We start from the raw sequence: 14358 nt of genomic DNA on the forward strand, positions 1-14358 counted from the left end.
GTTCACAAACTGAGCCTAATGTACAATGCTAAATGAAATTGTCTAAGTATTCTCTCCTTCAGAAATCTTTCAGAACAAACTTATTTCTGACACAGAGCAAGAAAACATCTTAAGAAGTCACCAGATATTTTTCCTTGGCTTTAAACAAGACCATAAAGCCAGTGTGGTGGTGCACGCCTGTAGTCCCATCTATTTGGGAGGCAGAGGTGGGATAATTGCTTGAGCCCAGGAGTTCTAAGCAGGTACACAGTGCATGCCTGTGAATAGCTCCTGCACTCCAGCCTGAACCAGAAGGAAGACCCTGTCTCTGGAAGAAAAGAAAAAAAAAAGTAGCTCATTCTAGTACCTAAATATAGCAATTTATACCTTTAATAATCAGGCTAGGCAGGGTGCAGTGGCTCATGCCTGTAATCTCAGCACTTTGAGAGGCCCGGGCGGGCAGATCACAAGGTCAGAAGATCGAGACCATCTTGGCCAACATAGTGAAACCTCATCTCTACTAAAAATACAAAAATTAGCCAGGTGTGATGGCATACACCTGTAGTCCCAGGTACTGGGGAGGCTGACGCAGGAGAATTGCTTGAACCTGGGAGGCAGAGATCGCAGTGAGCCGTGATTGTGCCACTGCATTTCAGACTATGACAGAGTGAGACTCCGTCATCCAAAATGATAATAATAATAATAATAAAAATAAAATAATAAATAAATAAATAAATATAAAATGATAATAATAATATTTATTATTATTATTATTATTATTTTCAGGCTATAGGGTAGTGCTGTGGCTCATGCCTGAATTCCCAGCACTTTGGGAGGCAGAAGGATCACTTGACCCTAGGAGTTGGAGACCAGGCTGGGAAACATAGTGAAACCTCTGTCTGTACAAACAATTAAAAAAATTATCCAGGAATCAGGGCATGCACCCCCAGTTCCAGCTACTTGAGAAGCTGTAGGAGGAATGCTTGAAGCCAGGAGTTGGAGACCAGTCTGGGCAACATAGCGAGACCCTGTGACTATGAAAAATAATGAGCTGGGTGCCATGGCACAGGCCTGCAGTCCTACCTACTTCGGAAGGCTGAGATGGGAGGATCACTTGAGCCCAGGAGGCTGAGGCTGCAGTGAGTCATGATCGCCCAGCTGGATTTCAGCCTGGGAGACAGAGTGAGACTCTGTTTTCAAAAACAAAAATGCAAGAAAAGTCATTGTAAACTTGATCTGGAACATAATTTTTACGTGATGAAATTCACAATCTTTTAGGAAGAAATTAGCATTTATGATAAAATGTATTATAGTTATGTTATTATAAATTTGAATGTTATTAAATATTCTAAGAAACTAGCTTCTCACTCTCTCAATTGTCAGTGTAATGGTCTTTAAGCCAAGTATTCTTCCTTTTCTTTTTTTTTTTTTCACAAAATATCTCTAATTTGATTGAATCTTGGAATTGGTTAAAGTCTCTTGTGGCAATTTTGAAATGAAAAAATACATGCTCCTAATTAAATTAAACATTTTTTAAAAACCATCATGAGATTCAAATATCAAATATTCATAAATATTGTTGTGATAATAGACATGACTCTTATTTTTTTCCCTTAATAATGATTGTTTCTATATTCTCCATTCTGTCTCACTCTATGATTAGTACATTATAGTGCAATAATCTTAGGAGTCTAGCAGGGAAAAATGCTGTGTTTGAAGACTACAGACTGCAAACCAATTTGAGTCAGAGTCTTTGACATGTCTGCTATTAATATTGTACTTTACATATAATAAACATTAATTACGTATATGTTAAAGGAATAAAGTATTTCATTTAAACCCCTTTCTCTCCATCATCATTGGCTAATATCATCATCTGTAGGTTTAAGAAGAACACAGGTGCTCACCACATAGTTTTTGAATAAATGAATGAATGGCAACACTTCTGAGACTATTAGATACATTATTGTTCAAGGCAAGAGATGGAGTAGATATCTTCAACTTTCTTCCTGTTTTGTGATTCTGTGATTTCTTTGACTATTAAAAGTTAACTAGGTAGCAAATTTGTTTTAAAGTCTGAAAACCAAAATGCTTGCAGATAAAAGGCAGGGAGAAAATATTCCTCAATGTATCCAGCTTAATACCAGGAAGACCTAATATTAAACCTAACATCACTATCAATGATATCATATACATTTCATTACATAGATAAGCAATGTCAATCCCTAAAAACTATGTATACCAATAGCACTAACTTGTGGCCAGAACAACCACCTTAACTGTGCCAAATTTTATTCTATTCAATATCAGCTGTGTCGTTTTCAGCGGTGCACATCTGACTGCAAGCAATCCCTTTCTGATGTAGAGTTTCTTGCACTGATAAGGAAAAACTGCTGAAGTCATGAGGCTGCTCCAGGCAGAGCCCTCATGTGAGTCATATGAAAGCTCCACACTGCTGACCTCTGGCAAAAAGGGAGAGAACGAGGATAGGAGAGGCAGAGGGGGAGAGGTTCAAGTGCGAGTTTTCTCCTTGAACCTAGAAGATTATGGGTCAAGAGCTGTGTGCAAAGACTGTACAGCCTGGATGCAGCTGCTCTCGTTGTTCAGAGGGAGGTGAGGCTCGCAGCTGTTGGAGGAGCCAGCCTGAGACCATGGAGTCTGCGTTCAAGGTATTTGTATCCCAGGAGGAGAGCATCTTTCTCTATTGACAAACCAAGGAGTTCAGGCACTCCCTTTTTGTTAGCAGGGTCTGATTCTTCTGTGGTAGGTCTAAACCAATAAAATGAAAATTCTATTAAAGTCACAGAAAATTTATGGCTGTATTTATCAAATTTGGGGAATTTCTTGTAAACCAAAAGGGAAAAATAATCCATGGCTTTGGGCTGCACGAAACTCACTTGGCTTGAAGTTGAGAAAGTAGTTCTCTCAAAATCTCTAAGGTCCTAAATTACGGAGCTGAAACTTAAAAGGCAAGCTGCAGTATTGGTTGGTATGCTGTGGATTCAAAACTGTCATAATTAGTTCATGATTATTAGCAATGCCATACTAGATTATTCCCCTACAGCAATAAATTAAGTGCACATGATTTTTTAAAAAGCCCAACTTAAACAGAAAATACTTGAAAAACATCCATCCAAGAGGTTTAGGTTAACCTAAAAGTTAAAGACATATTTTTAGGTGAAGAAAGAATGTAATATTTCAACAATTGATACCATTATGGTCTTTTTCAGGGGTCTTTCAAGAAAAGTGACTTTTGGGGGTGTAGAAAGCTTAGAAAACATTTGAAAAGTGAAAATGAGGCAAATGAAGAAAATATGGTTTTGCCAGGCACTGAATCTTTACTTTGCATAAATTTTATTTCTGCTCTTTCCTTTTTCTCTAGCTAACAGACCTAAAAGAAGCATCATGTTCCATGACTTCATTTCACCCCAGGGGACTTCAGGCTGTCCGTGCCCAGAAGTTCAAGAGTAAAAGGCCACGGAGTAACAGTGATTCTTTTCAGGAAGAGGATCTGAGGCAGGGTTTTCAGTGGGTGAGTGAGCAGCTGATGTTGATCAAGAAGAATTTAATGTGTGCTTGTCTAGGGAGGCCGGCCCTTACTTCCAGGGCAATTATTGAGCGAGCCTTCCCAAGTCTGCTTTGGCAATGCTGTCTAATTTCCCTGGGGGAAAAAAGTCAACATTATAAAAAGTGCTCTTTCTCTCTTCCCTCTCACCCGCCCCTTTTCCCTATTACTCTTAAGCAGAGAAAGAGCCTCCCTTTTGGGGCAGCCTCATCTTACTTGAACTTGGAGAAGCTGGGTGAAGGTTCTTATGCTACAGTTTACAAGGGGATTAGCAGGTGAGTGCCACATAGGTGGGAGAGACTCTAGAGATGAGGGTCCCGCCCCCATCATTTCACATTATAAGACCAAGTGAGACATCACAGAAGTTCATAGCATTGAGGACCTGTGCAAGACACCACAGCCAATAGGGAGAGAGACATGATGACTTAAATAGCCTTGAAAGAAAAACAAACTTGCCCTGCTTTAATTAAAATCAGCCCTCTTAAATGTTTATCAGCCTTTCCTCTCTTGCATTCAATTCAAAGAAAATGGACTTTCTGACCCAAAGAACAGTTACCACTCTTCAGGCTGGTGGGAAGCAATTGGTAAAGTGTCTCTAACAGGTTTTTTATATCCCTCCCTAAATCACAATGACAGAGGTTTGCAATGACAGCCTGGAGTTGGCAGCCTCATTCCTCCACCTGCCCTTGTAGAAGAACTTGAAGTTGGTTTCTGCAAATTATGGTACATGCAAAAATGATAAATCCTAGATTTTCTACACTTGCAAAATATACAAAATGTCTAGAGAATAAAAAGACTGCTTATCCAAAAGCTAAGTACTAATTTTGGTAAATAACAAACTTTGTTAAATATATATATAAAAGATTCATGAATTCCTCTTTTAGTTAAGGTGGGAAAGTTGGAAGGTTGTTTCCTTAATTTATGTTACTCCAATAGAGAAAAATAATGGCTCATTAGTGGTTAAATATTAATTTTAGAAACATAATGTAGCTGATCCTAATGCAGTGGTGTCTACAACTACTTGTCACAATCAGTTCTCCCACTGCTTCACTTAACTGGCCAAAAAAGAAAAAAGAAAAAAAAGAAAAATTTTATATAACTACTACAAGACTAAATATTCATTATTTATCTTAATATTTATGTTGTTGTTATTATTTTTACTTGTTAAAACAAGATTGCAGGGGAAATACAATTTTATTTTATTTATTTATTTATTTTGAGATGGAGTCTCATTCTGTCACCCAGGCTGGAGTGCAGTGGCACCATCTCAGCTCACTGCAACCTCTGCCTCCTGGGTGCAAGTGATTCTCCTGCCCCTGGTCCTTTATACTTTCTTAATCTTTTTTAGTCATGGTGTACTTTAACTTTTTTTTTTTTAATGCTGAGAATATCTGCAATAAAGGACCACATTTCATTTTATTCTGAGGTTCCTTATATCAATTTGGCCATGATAACTGTCTCAAGGTGGCTCAGAACTGGGGCACCCTAGAGCATACTCCAGTACATGGACTCCATGGATACTTCTGATCTTCCCTTCTGAGTCTGACTTGATTGTTACGCACAAACAGACGTTTCCAGGCCAACATTTACACAGAATTCACTTCTCTTTTCTTATAGTTACTGTATATTTTCTTTTTCATTTAACTCTTTATCTATTGGGAATTTATATTGTATGTATATTCACAATCATCCCAGCTCCATTTATTAGATTTTCTTTTCTCTGATAGTTTGAAATGCCACCGTGATTATATATTAGATCTCACGAATACTTGAAATTGTTACTGTTCTAATCTTTTAAAAATCATGTTTCTTTGATCTATCTTTTCTTATATTTGTGCTGTATGATTTTCATTATTGTGGCTTTAGAATATTTTTAGAATATATCAAAACTCTAAATTAGAGAATTATTGACATCTTTGCACTATTTCTTTTCCTTTTTTTTTTTTTTTGAGATGGAGTTTCGCTCTTGTTGTCCAAGCTGGAGTGCAATGGCGCAATCTCGGCTCACCACAACCTCCACCTCCCAGATTCAAGTGATTCTCCTGCCTCAGCCTCCCAATTAGCTGGGATTACAGGCATGCACCACCATGCCTGGCTAGTTTTGTATTTTTAGTAGAGACAGCATTTTTCCATGTTGATCAGGCTGGTCTCGAACTCTCAACTTCAGGTGTTCCGTCCGCGTTAGCCTCCCAAAGTGCTGGAATTGCAGGCATAAGCCACTGCACCCAACCTATTTTCTAATACAAATATCCTGTAAATAGCTAATACAACAGTCCCTGGAATGGTCATTGTACAAGACCCTATACAATCCCTATCCTCCATCCCCCAGCACACAGTCAGCTCCTCCCTGTCCTCATCTCCTTCCACTCTCCCGCTCCAATGCCAGGACTGCTCCTGCCTCAATCAAGGACTTATAACTTGCTGTTCCCTCTGCCTGGAGCTGCCCTCCACTGTTCATACACACAGCTGACTCCTACCCTATGTCAGATTCCCAGTTCAAGTGTTACCTTATTTATAAAACTGTAGTCCCAGCTACTCAGGAGGCTGAGGCAGGAGAATTGCTTGAACCTTGGAGGTGGAGGTTGCAGGGACCTGAGATCAGTGACACTGCACTCCAGCCTGGGTAACAGAGTAAGACTCTGTCTCAAGAAAAGGAAAAGAAAAGAAAAAGAAAAAAGAAAGAAAGTATAAAGCATTTTCTATTATATTTACCAAAAAACTTTTTGCAGGAGTTGGGGGAGAATTTCACAGAACCATGTTCTGAGGAAAATACTTACATCATAAAACTTTTAAACAAAATGTCAAAGATACGATAAGGCAAACAAAAGAAACTGGGGGAAAGCATATGTAAAATAGTTCAATAAGAAGATGGGCAAATCGGCAAATCATGAGAAAAACAGAAAAGATCCATAAACTTAGGAAAAGTCAGTTTCACATGTGATTAAAGAAATATGAATTAAAATGTGACAAACCTTTTTGCCTTTCAAATAGGCCAAACATATGAAGATAAAAGCAAAAAGCAAACCCACACGATAGGTCTATGTCAAAGGGACACAGGAGCCACTGAAAGAGCTTCCAAAGGACAAAGCTGCAAACATTTGAGCAACAAAATAAAGTGTATTAAATTATAACCCAATGTATAAAATAAATATCTATGAGTCCATACTGATATAGATGAATGATTCAATAAATTAACAAATGGGAGAGAAGAAACAAATCTCTCATGCCAAATAAAAACAAATAATTTATGTAGATAAGACACCTTCAAAGAAGTGCACCATAACTCTCTACTTCTTAAGTGTGGGCCATTCATAGTGGCATTTCTCTAAAAGTGCTGTATGTAAAGGGGGGAGAAAGAGTAAGTTTATAATGGAGAAACCTGACCAACACTCTCTCAGACAGGTGACTAAGGTCAACATCAAAAGTCATAAATCTTGATGAAGGTATGCACTCTTAACATGATTTGATAAAGATGGTACTTTACCTCCCCCAAACCCATAACCCAGTCTAATCATAAGAAAAATGTCAGAAAAGTTCCAAGAGAGGGGTGTTCTACCCAATGCTTGACTAGTACTCCTCAACACTGTCAAGGCCATCAAAAACAAAGTGTGGGAAACTGCCACAGTCTAGAAGAGCCTAAGGAGACAGGACGGCTGAGTGTAATCCTGAATGGGATCCTGAACCAAAAAATAAAAAAGACATTAGGTAAAAACTAAAGAAACCCTAATAAACCATGGACTTTAGTTAGTAATAATGTGCCAATATTCATTCATTAATTATAACAAATGTACCATATTAATGTAAGATGTTAACAATAGAGGAAACTAGATGGGAGATATATGGGAACTTTTCGTACTGTATTCTGTTTTTCTAGAAATCTAAAACTGTTCTAAAAAGTGAAGTCCAAAAGCCCCTATAACAAAACCTGCCCCATGCTGGTGAGGGAGTGGGAAAATGGCCACTCTCATGACCAGTTACTGTGCCATTATTCCATGAGACAGTTTGGGAACATGAGTACAAATGAATACAAACATGTGCACTGTGTACTCTTGGATTCAGCAATTCTGCCTCTACTTTAAGGAAATAATTGGGGCTTTGTGAAAAGATTTGTCAACAAGTATGTTCATCACAGTATTTTTATGATAGCCCAAAGCTAGAAACAATTGAAAGGCATTTGAAATTGGCTAAATATATTGTAGTATATTTATATGATGAAATGTTACATCATTATTCAATATCGATTGTACAAGAATAAACTGTAAGAGAAAAGTTACATGGAGGAAAAAAGATTACTAACAATATGATTTTAATCCCACTGTATTAAAAACAATGGATTTATACCTGCATTAAAATCTTCTCTGTTCTCAGCACTTAGCTTATATCATGAATAAAATGATGAATAAGGGGATAGTAGGAGGAAATGAAGAGAAAGAGAGAGATAATGGTGCAGCCTGGAAAGATGAGGTAGCACTTAGAAGGCTACTGCAAGAATTTGGCTTTTATTCTGGGTAAAGTGTGGGGATGTGATGGCTTTTGAACAGAAAAGTGACTTGTCCTGATTGTCATTTAAAAGGCATGCCTCAGCTAGGCGCAGAGTGGCTCACGCCTGTAATCCCAGCACTTTGGGAGGCTGAGGTGGGTGGATCATGAGGTCAGGAGATGGAGACCATCCTGGCCACATGGTGAAACCCCATGCCTACTAAAATACAAAAAATTAACAGCATGATGGCACATGCCTGTAGTCCCAGCTACTCAGAAAGCTGAGGCAGGAAAATCGGTAGAACCCGGAGGCAGACATTGCAGTGAGCTGAGATCGTGCCACTGCACTCCAGCATGGGCAACAGAGTGAGACACTGTCTCAAAAAGGAAAAAAAAAAAGAAGAAGAAGACCACCACAATAAGTCAGATGAAAAATAATAATATGCTCCAAATTTTCTATAATAAACATATATATATATATATATATATCTCACTTTAGTAAAGAGGGAAAATGCTTAGGTGTATGTACATTACATATGCATTTATAGATATTAAACTTTCTATTTTGAGAACATTATAGATTTATATGCTAGAATATATTTTGAAGTAAAATTGCTTTTATTAAGCCATCTTTGGTATAAGTTGCTGCTTTGAACCACCTCAATAAGTGTGTGCCCCTCAATCCCTCTCTTCTAGAATAAATGGACAACTAGTGGCTTTAAAAGTTATCAGCATGAATGCAGAGGAAGGAGTCCCATTTACAGCTATCCGAGAAGGTAAGAACAGCAGAAATGAACCCAATAGGTCTCTTTTGAGTCCTTGATTTGGTAAAAAATGCATTGCATTGATCCGTTCAGCATCTATTTTTGATTCTTCCAGAATACTGTAATTACATTTTTACTTTTCTTACAAGTTTTTCAGGAGCATTTACACTGCTATTTTATTACTTAATTTTGAAGAAATTGAGATTTAAAACTATTATATCACTTGACCAAAACTATGAATTCACTGAGCAATGACTAATACTTTCCATGTGTTTGGCCTCATCTAGGTGCTAAGGCTATACCTATATAACCTCAGAAAATTCCTATAAAAGAGAAAATATATAATCACACAAATTCTGAACATAACGTGTTATTTAGCTAGCACTTGGAGAATTTCCAGAAGGGATGCATTTTTATTGTTCTGCCTGTATTTTCTCTGTGCCCTGCAAGTGGGTGAGGAACCTGGTTTCAAAAGGACTTGGGTTTGCAGCATAGGTCCACCAATCACTATGGTATGATGTTGGGTAGATTACCTAACTATGACTCAGTTTATTGCATAAAATGGATAATGATAGTACCTATTTAATGTAGTTGTTATGAGGATTCAACAAGAATATGTATATAAAGCACTTATCACAGAGTCTATTTTTCAGAGTTCAACAAATGTTGGCTACTATTATTCCATTATTACTTCTTTCCCTGGCTAATGTCTTATTTACCATTAAGATAACAAATACTTTATAATATAATCGTCAAGAGGCCAACATAGTGAAAATGAATCATGAAAAAATATAATTTATCAGCCTTTATTGCATGAGCCATTTGAAATAAGATGATGATAGGATTGCTATGCATTTCAGCAAAATTCCAGAGAAATGGCACTTCCCTGGACTTACTTTCTCCCACTTTTAACTACTTCTCTTCCCTTCTTCACTGAGCACATACTATATGCAGAGTATGCTGCTAGATGCTGTGAAGGATGAGAAGAGAAACCCATATCTTTGTTCTGTCATTTGCAGTCTTAACAGAGCACATGATTCAAGTTACAAGTATATAAAAGACATTATAAACTAAGATGAGAACAACTTAGTCTCAGTGTGACTGATGGAGTTCATTGATTTTGATCTGAGCTTGGAAGGATGGGTTATGCAAACAGGCATGGAAAAAGCAATTCTGAAAATGAGTTTATAACTGAATTTGATACCCTTTTCAAAAGTCTTTCAGAGCCCCTGGGAAATACATCATTTTGAATTTAATTGGAAGGGCCAAATGGGCTATTGGTTTAGCCAGATTCATCCTGGTCGGATCAGGTGCATTCTGGGAGAAGGCATGGTTTTAAGTGTTTAATATAATGGAAACTGCATTTACTAAAGTACTTATTAATGGTCTCCATTAAAGGATGATCAGATTTGGAAAGAGATGTATGGATAGGTTAAAGAGTATCTGTGAGCATAATAGAAATTCCCAGGTCACCCGCATAAGGGGAAGGTCTCCTTTGTGAGCTTGAGTCTGCCAATTGCTTAAGACTGGCTTTGCTCAGATACTGCCCACAGCCAAGTTTTTCAGGCTGACATTTAACTGTAACAGTGAAACCTTTTGCCAGGTTTGCTAACAGATGGTTCTCAGCATGGTTCGGAAAAGCTGGTTCTGTTTTGTTCTACATGCTAAATGTTTCTTTCATTGCATATTTATGGAGAAATTGCCTTCTCCATCACAGGTGTTTACAATTATATTTAGTATTCAACTGTGGGCTTTCTTGGTTTGTTTTATGGACTTTCCTTACCCAATGCTTTGCTTGTGTAATATTAAAAACCACAAAAGGATTTCTGACACATTGGAGGTTGTTAGGCATCCAATTTCCAACAAGGAATGTTTCTTTTTACACCAGTGTAAAAGCTTGGAGCCCTTGTTAAAAAAAAAAAAAATAGTGCTCTCCCCTCAAGAAGATATGAGGCTTCATTTGAAAACTTTGGCACTGTCCCATTTTTCCTGTAAGAACTTTAAGGATGTGAGACCAGGGAGACAGGAGGTTAAATGAGAAGGTCTGGAAGGCAAAATAAGAACAGCTGGAGTTCATTAGTTAAAATCCACAGTCACTAGCTGAAAAGGCAACCTAAAGGCACGTGCAGGAAAACTGAACAAGTAATGCAGCCTTCTTTAAAAAGCCTTGAAGCAGGAATTACTTTTCCTGAACAATTTGGCTGCCCTGATGGTATAGCAGCCAAAGATTTATTAAGTATGATTTTACTACATATACGGTCTCTTTCTGTACAGGTAGAATACATGCAGCAATTTACTAGTCTGGTCATTTGGAATATTATTTTCATTTGAACTTAACATGTGATATGAAATTAGCAAAAGTATAAACAGCACTAAGGGAAATAATACATGTGTCAGGTGCTTTTCATACTTATTTTAATCCTCTTCACAACCTTTAGAGATAGATATTATTAACATTATTCCACTATATGATGGTGATGGTGATTCAAACCAAATCTCTCTGATTCAAAAATTCGTATGCTTTCTATGCATCTACTCTAGAAATAATTATTTAGCGCCCACTAAGACCAGGCACTCCTCTTACTGCTAGATACACAGCAATACACAAAATAGACATGTTCCCTACCGCCCTCATCCCTTAGCTAATTAAGAAAAGCAGAAGCCTTCATAGTACCTTAGAAATCTCTCATAATTGACTCTAGAATTGTATTTTGAGTGTTTATTTTTACAACTTGGAGAAAACACTTTAAATATCTTTAAAATGTGCATTGTTTTAAATATTTTTGTTTAAGTGGTCAACATTTGGTTTAAACTGAAGCCTTCAGCCTGTTAATAGCATTTTTCTTGGGAAGGAGCCGTATAACTAATCTTTTTTGAGGACCAGGCATATGACATAATCTCCCCCTCCCCCTACATAATACTTTTTAAAACACCTTTATACCAATCCTAGGAAGTAAAATGTGCTATTTTTGTTGTAGAGATAAAGGAATTCCAGCCTCAGAGAGGTTAAGTAACTTGCCTGAGGTCACAGAGATAGTAATCAGAGTTGTTCGAATCCATATCTATTCTATTTTAAATTCTTTCTACTTTATATGATGAATTTTGAAATGTTTGATTAAAGTGTTTATTGTTTAGCAACAGCAAAAATAAAAATAGAAATCTATTTTTTATTATACATTTTGTATAAACATTAAGGAAAATGCAGAAGTATTTTTTAAACTTTAATTTTAGATTCAAGGGGTACATGTCTAGGTTTGTTACATGAGTATATTGCATGATACTGGGGAGTCCCATCACCCAAATAGTGACTATAGTACCTGATAGGTAATTTTCCAACCCGTATCCCTCTCCCTCCCTCTCCCCTTTTCGAGTCCCCAGTGTGGTGTCTATTATTCCCATCTTATGTCTGTGTGTACCCAATACCCCACTTATTAGCTCCCACTTGTAAGTGAGAACATGTAGTATTTGGTTTTCTGTTCCTGTGTTAATTCACTTAGGATAATGGTCTCCATCTGCATCCATGTTGCTGCTAAGGACATGATTTTGTTCTTTTTTTTTGGCTATGTAGTATTTTTATGGTGCCAGTGTACCAAATTTTATTTATCCAATCCACCACTGATGGGCATGTAGGTTGGTTCTATGTCTTTGCTATTGTGAATAGTGCTGTGACAAACATACAAATCTAGGTGTCTTTTTGGCAGAACAATTTATTTTCCTTTGGGTATATACCCAGTAATGGAATTGCTGGGTCAAATGGTAATTTTGATTTTAGTTTTTTTGAAGTAGGAGGTGGGACTTGACTCCAAAAGCAGGCTTGAATACTAAACCAAATTTAGGACTAGCCAAAACAGGGCCTGGATGGAGGTAGCTTTCCGAAAGACACACCCACCAGTGTGCTATGTCAGTTTACCATTGCCATGGCAACACCTGGAAGTTACCACCCTTTCCCATGGCAACAACCCAACAACCCAGAAATACCACTGTGTTCCTAAAACTTTCTGCATAAACTGCCCCTTAATTTGCATATATGTAAAAGTGGGTATAAATATAACTGCAGAGCTAACTCTGAGCTGCTACTCTGGGCACACTGCCTATGGGGTAGCCCTGCTCTGCAAGGAGCAATATACCTGCTGCTGCTGCATATTGCTACTCCAATAAAAGCTGCTGTCTAACACCACTGGCTCGCCCTTGAATTATTTCCCGGGTGAAGCCAAGAACCCTCCCAAGCACAAGTCTTGGGGTTTGCCTGCCCTGTCTCACTTTAAGAAATTTCCAAACTGTTTTCCACAGTGGCTGAACTGATTAATGTTCCTACCCACAGTGTATAAGCATTCCCTCTTCTTCTGAAGCTTACCAACATCCTTTAATTTTTTACTTTTAAATTATAGCCTTTTTGACTGGTGCAAAATGGTATCTCACTGGTTTTTTTGCATTTCTCTGATGATTTGTGATGTTGAGCATTTTTTCACATGTTTGTTGGCCACTTGTATATCCAGAAAAAGTATTTTAAGGAAAATAACATATCATGTTGCATATTCATCAATTCTGATTCCATCATTGATTCTATAGTGCCGGTAATTGCAGTGTTTAAATTAGAAATAGTGTCAGCTAAGAATCTTTTAAGATCATTCTCTAGTTGAAAAACATTGCAAAGTAATAACTCCCAATCCATATATGATAAAACTGAGCCAAAAATAAGCTAAGGAGCCTCCCTAAGGTCATACAACGAAGCAGGGGAGGAGGCTGATTAGAACCTCTGAACTGCCAATGACCACAAATAGTCTAGGGTAGGCCTGGTTGACAGAAAGTCTGCCACTGAATGCAATCAAATCACATCACAAACACAGCAAATTCATTGTGCACAGTTACATCTTTATAAAACAAAATAGTGCCAGGATAATGGTATATGATTAGCATTACAATTCAAAAAATACCAGTACAACTACTTGTTTGATGCTTGTCTTAATATTTCTCTAACATTTATCTAAAATTATTTCAATTATTTCTTTTTTTGGAATTCATAACTTGACTCATTTACTTGATTCGTGATTCTCAGTTCAGAGAAAATATAACAACAGGGACTAGAAACACTTTTTTATTCAATGTCCAATGAGGGTTGAAGGTGAAGCTTTTTTTTTTATGTATCCATTGTAAATTTTTTATGCATTAGAAAGCTTAACCTAAAAGCCAAAAGCATAGTAAAAAGATATGTTATCTCTGTTCATAGCAGAACAGGTTTAAAAATGTCTATTTTTAAAATATCTTCAGTCAGTACACCTTCCTTTATCGAAGTAGTGTATATTGTTTTCTGTCTATACCTTCATTACATTTATAAACACAAGATTTACACAGCACCCCATCAAAAAAATTAAAACCCTTTACAAATATGTACATATATTTCATACTTATAAAACTTTCAAAGGAGTGTTCTGTTAAAGATGGGCCCTACTTAATGGTCCATTTACTCTGGTGCAGCAAATACATCATTGACTCATTATATGATTCCTCATAAACTCATTACAACTGGCCTGGCTTTCATTAATTCATGAGCACTTATTGAGCACCACATGC

The 14358-nt window shown here is 37.2% G+C and overlaps 1 protein-coding gene across 7 annotated transcripts in view; it reads left to right on the plus strand.

Moving 5' to 3' along the window:
• The first annotated feature begins 2443 nt into the window (after positions 1 to 2443).
• The window catches only part of CDK15 (cyclin dependent kinase 15), an 89965-nt gene continuing 78050 nt past the window's right edge, over positions 2444 to 14358 (plus strand). For 4 of the 7 annotated variants that reach the window (XR_013519036.1, XR_013519037.1, XM_035305320.3 and 1 more), the window contains exons 1-4: positions 2444 to 2648; positions 3362 to 3511; positions 3722 to 3819; positions 8720 to 8799. Coding sequence is in view for 4 of the 7 variants with exons in the window: in XM_035305320.3 (XP_035161211.2) it covers positions 2526 to 2648; positions 3362 to 3511; positions 3722 to 3819; positions 8720 to 8799 (451 nt within the window). In the remaining 3 variants the exon portion in view is untranslated. Of the gene's footprint in view, positions 2743 to 3361; positions 3512 to 3721; positions 3820 to 8719; positions 8800 to 14358 lie in introns of all 7 variants that reach the window. The other 3 variants (XR_013519038.1, XM_035305321.3, XM_054257793.2) reach the window with 2 other exon arrangements.

This window comes from Callithrix jacchus, chromosome 6 (genome assembly GCF_049354715.1).
Source record: "Callithrix jacchus isolate 240 chromosome 6, calJac240_pri, whole genome shotgun sequence".
NCBI lineage: Eukaryota > Metazoa > Chordata > Mammalia > Primates > Cebidae > Callithrix > Callithrix jacchus.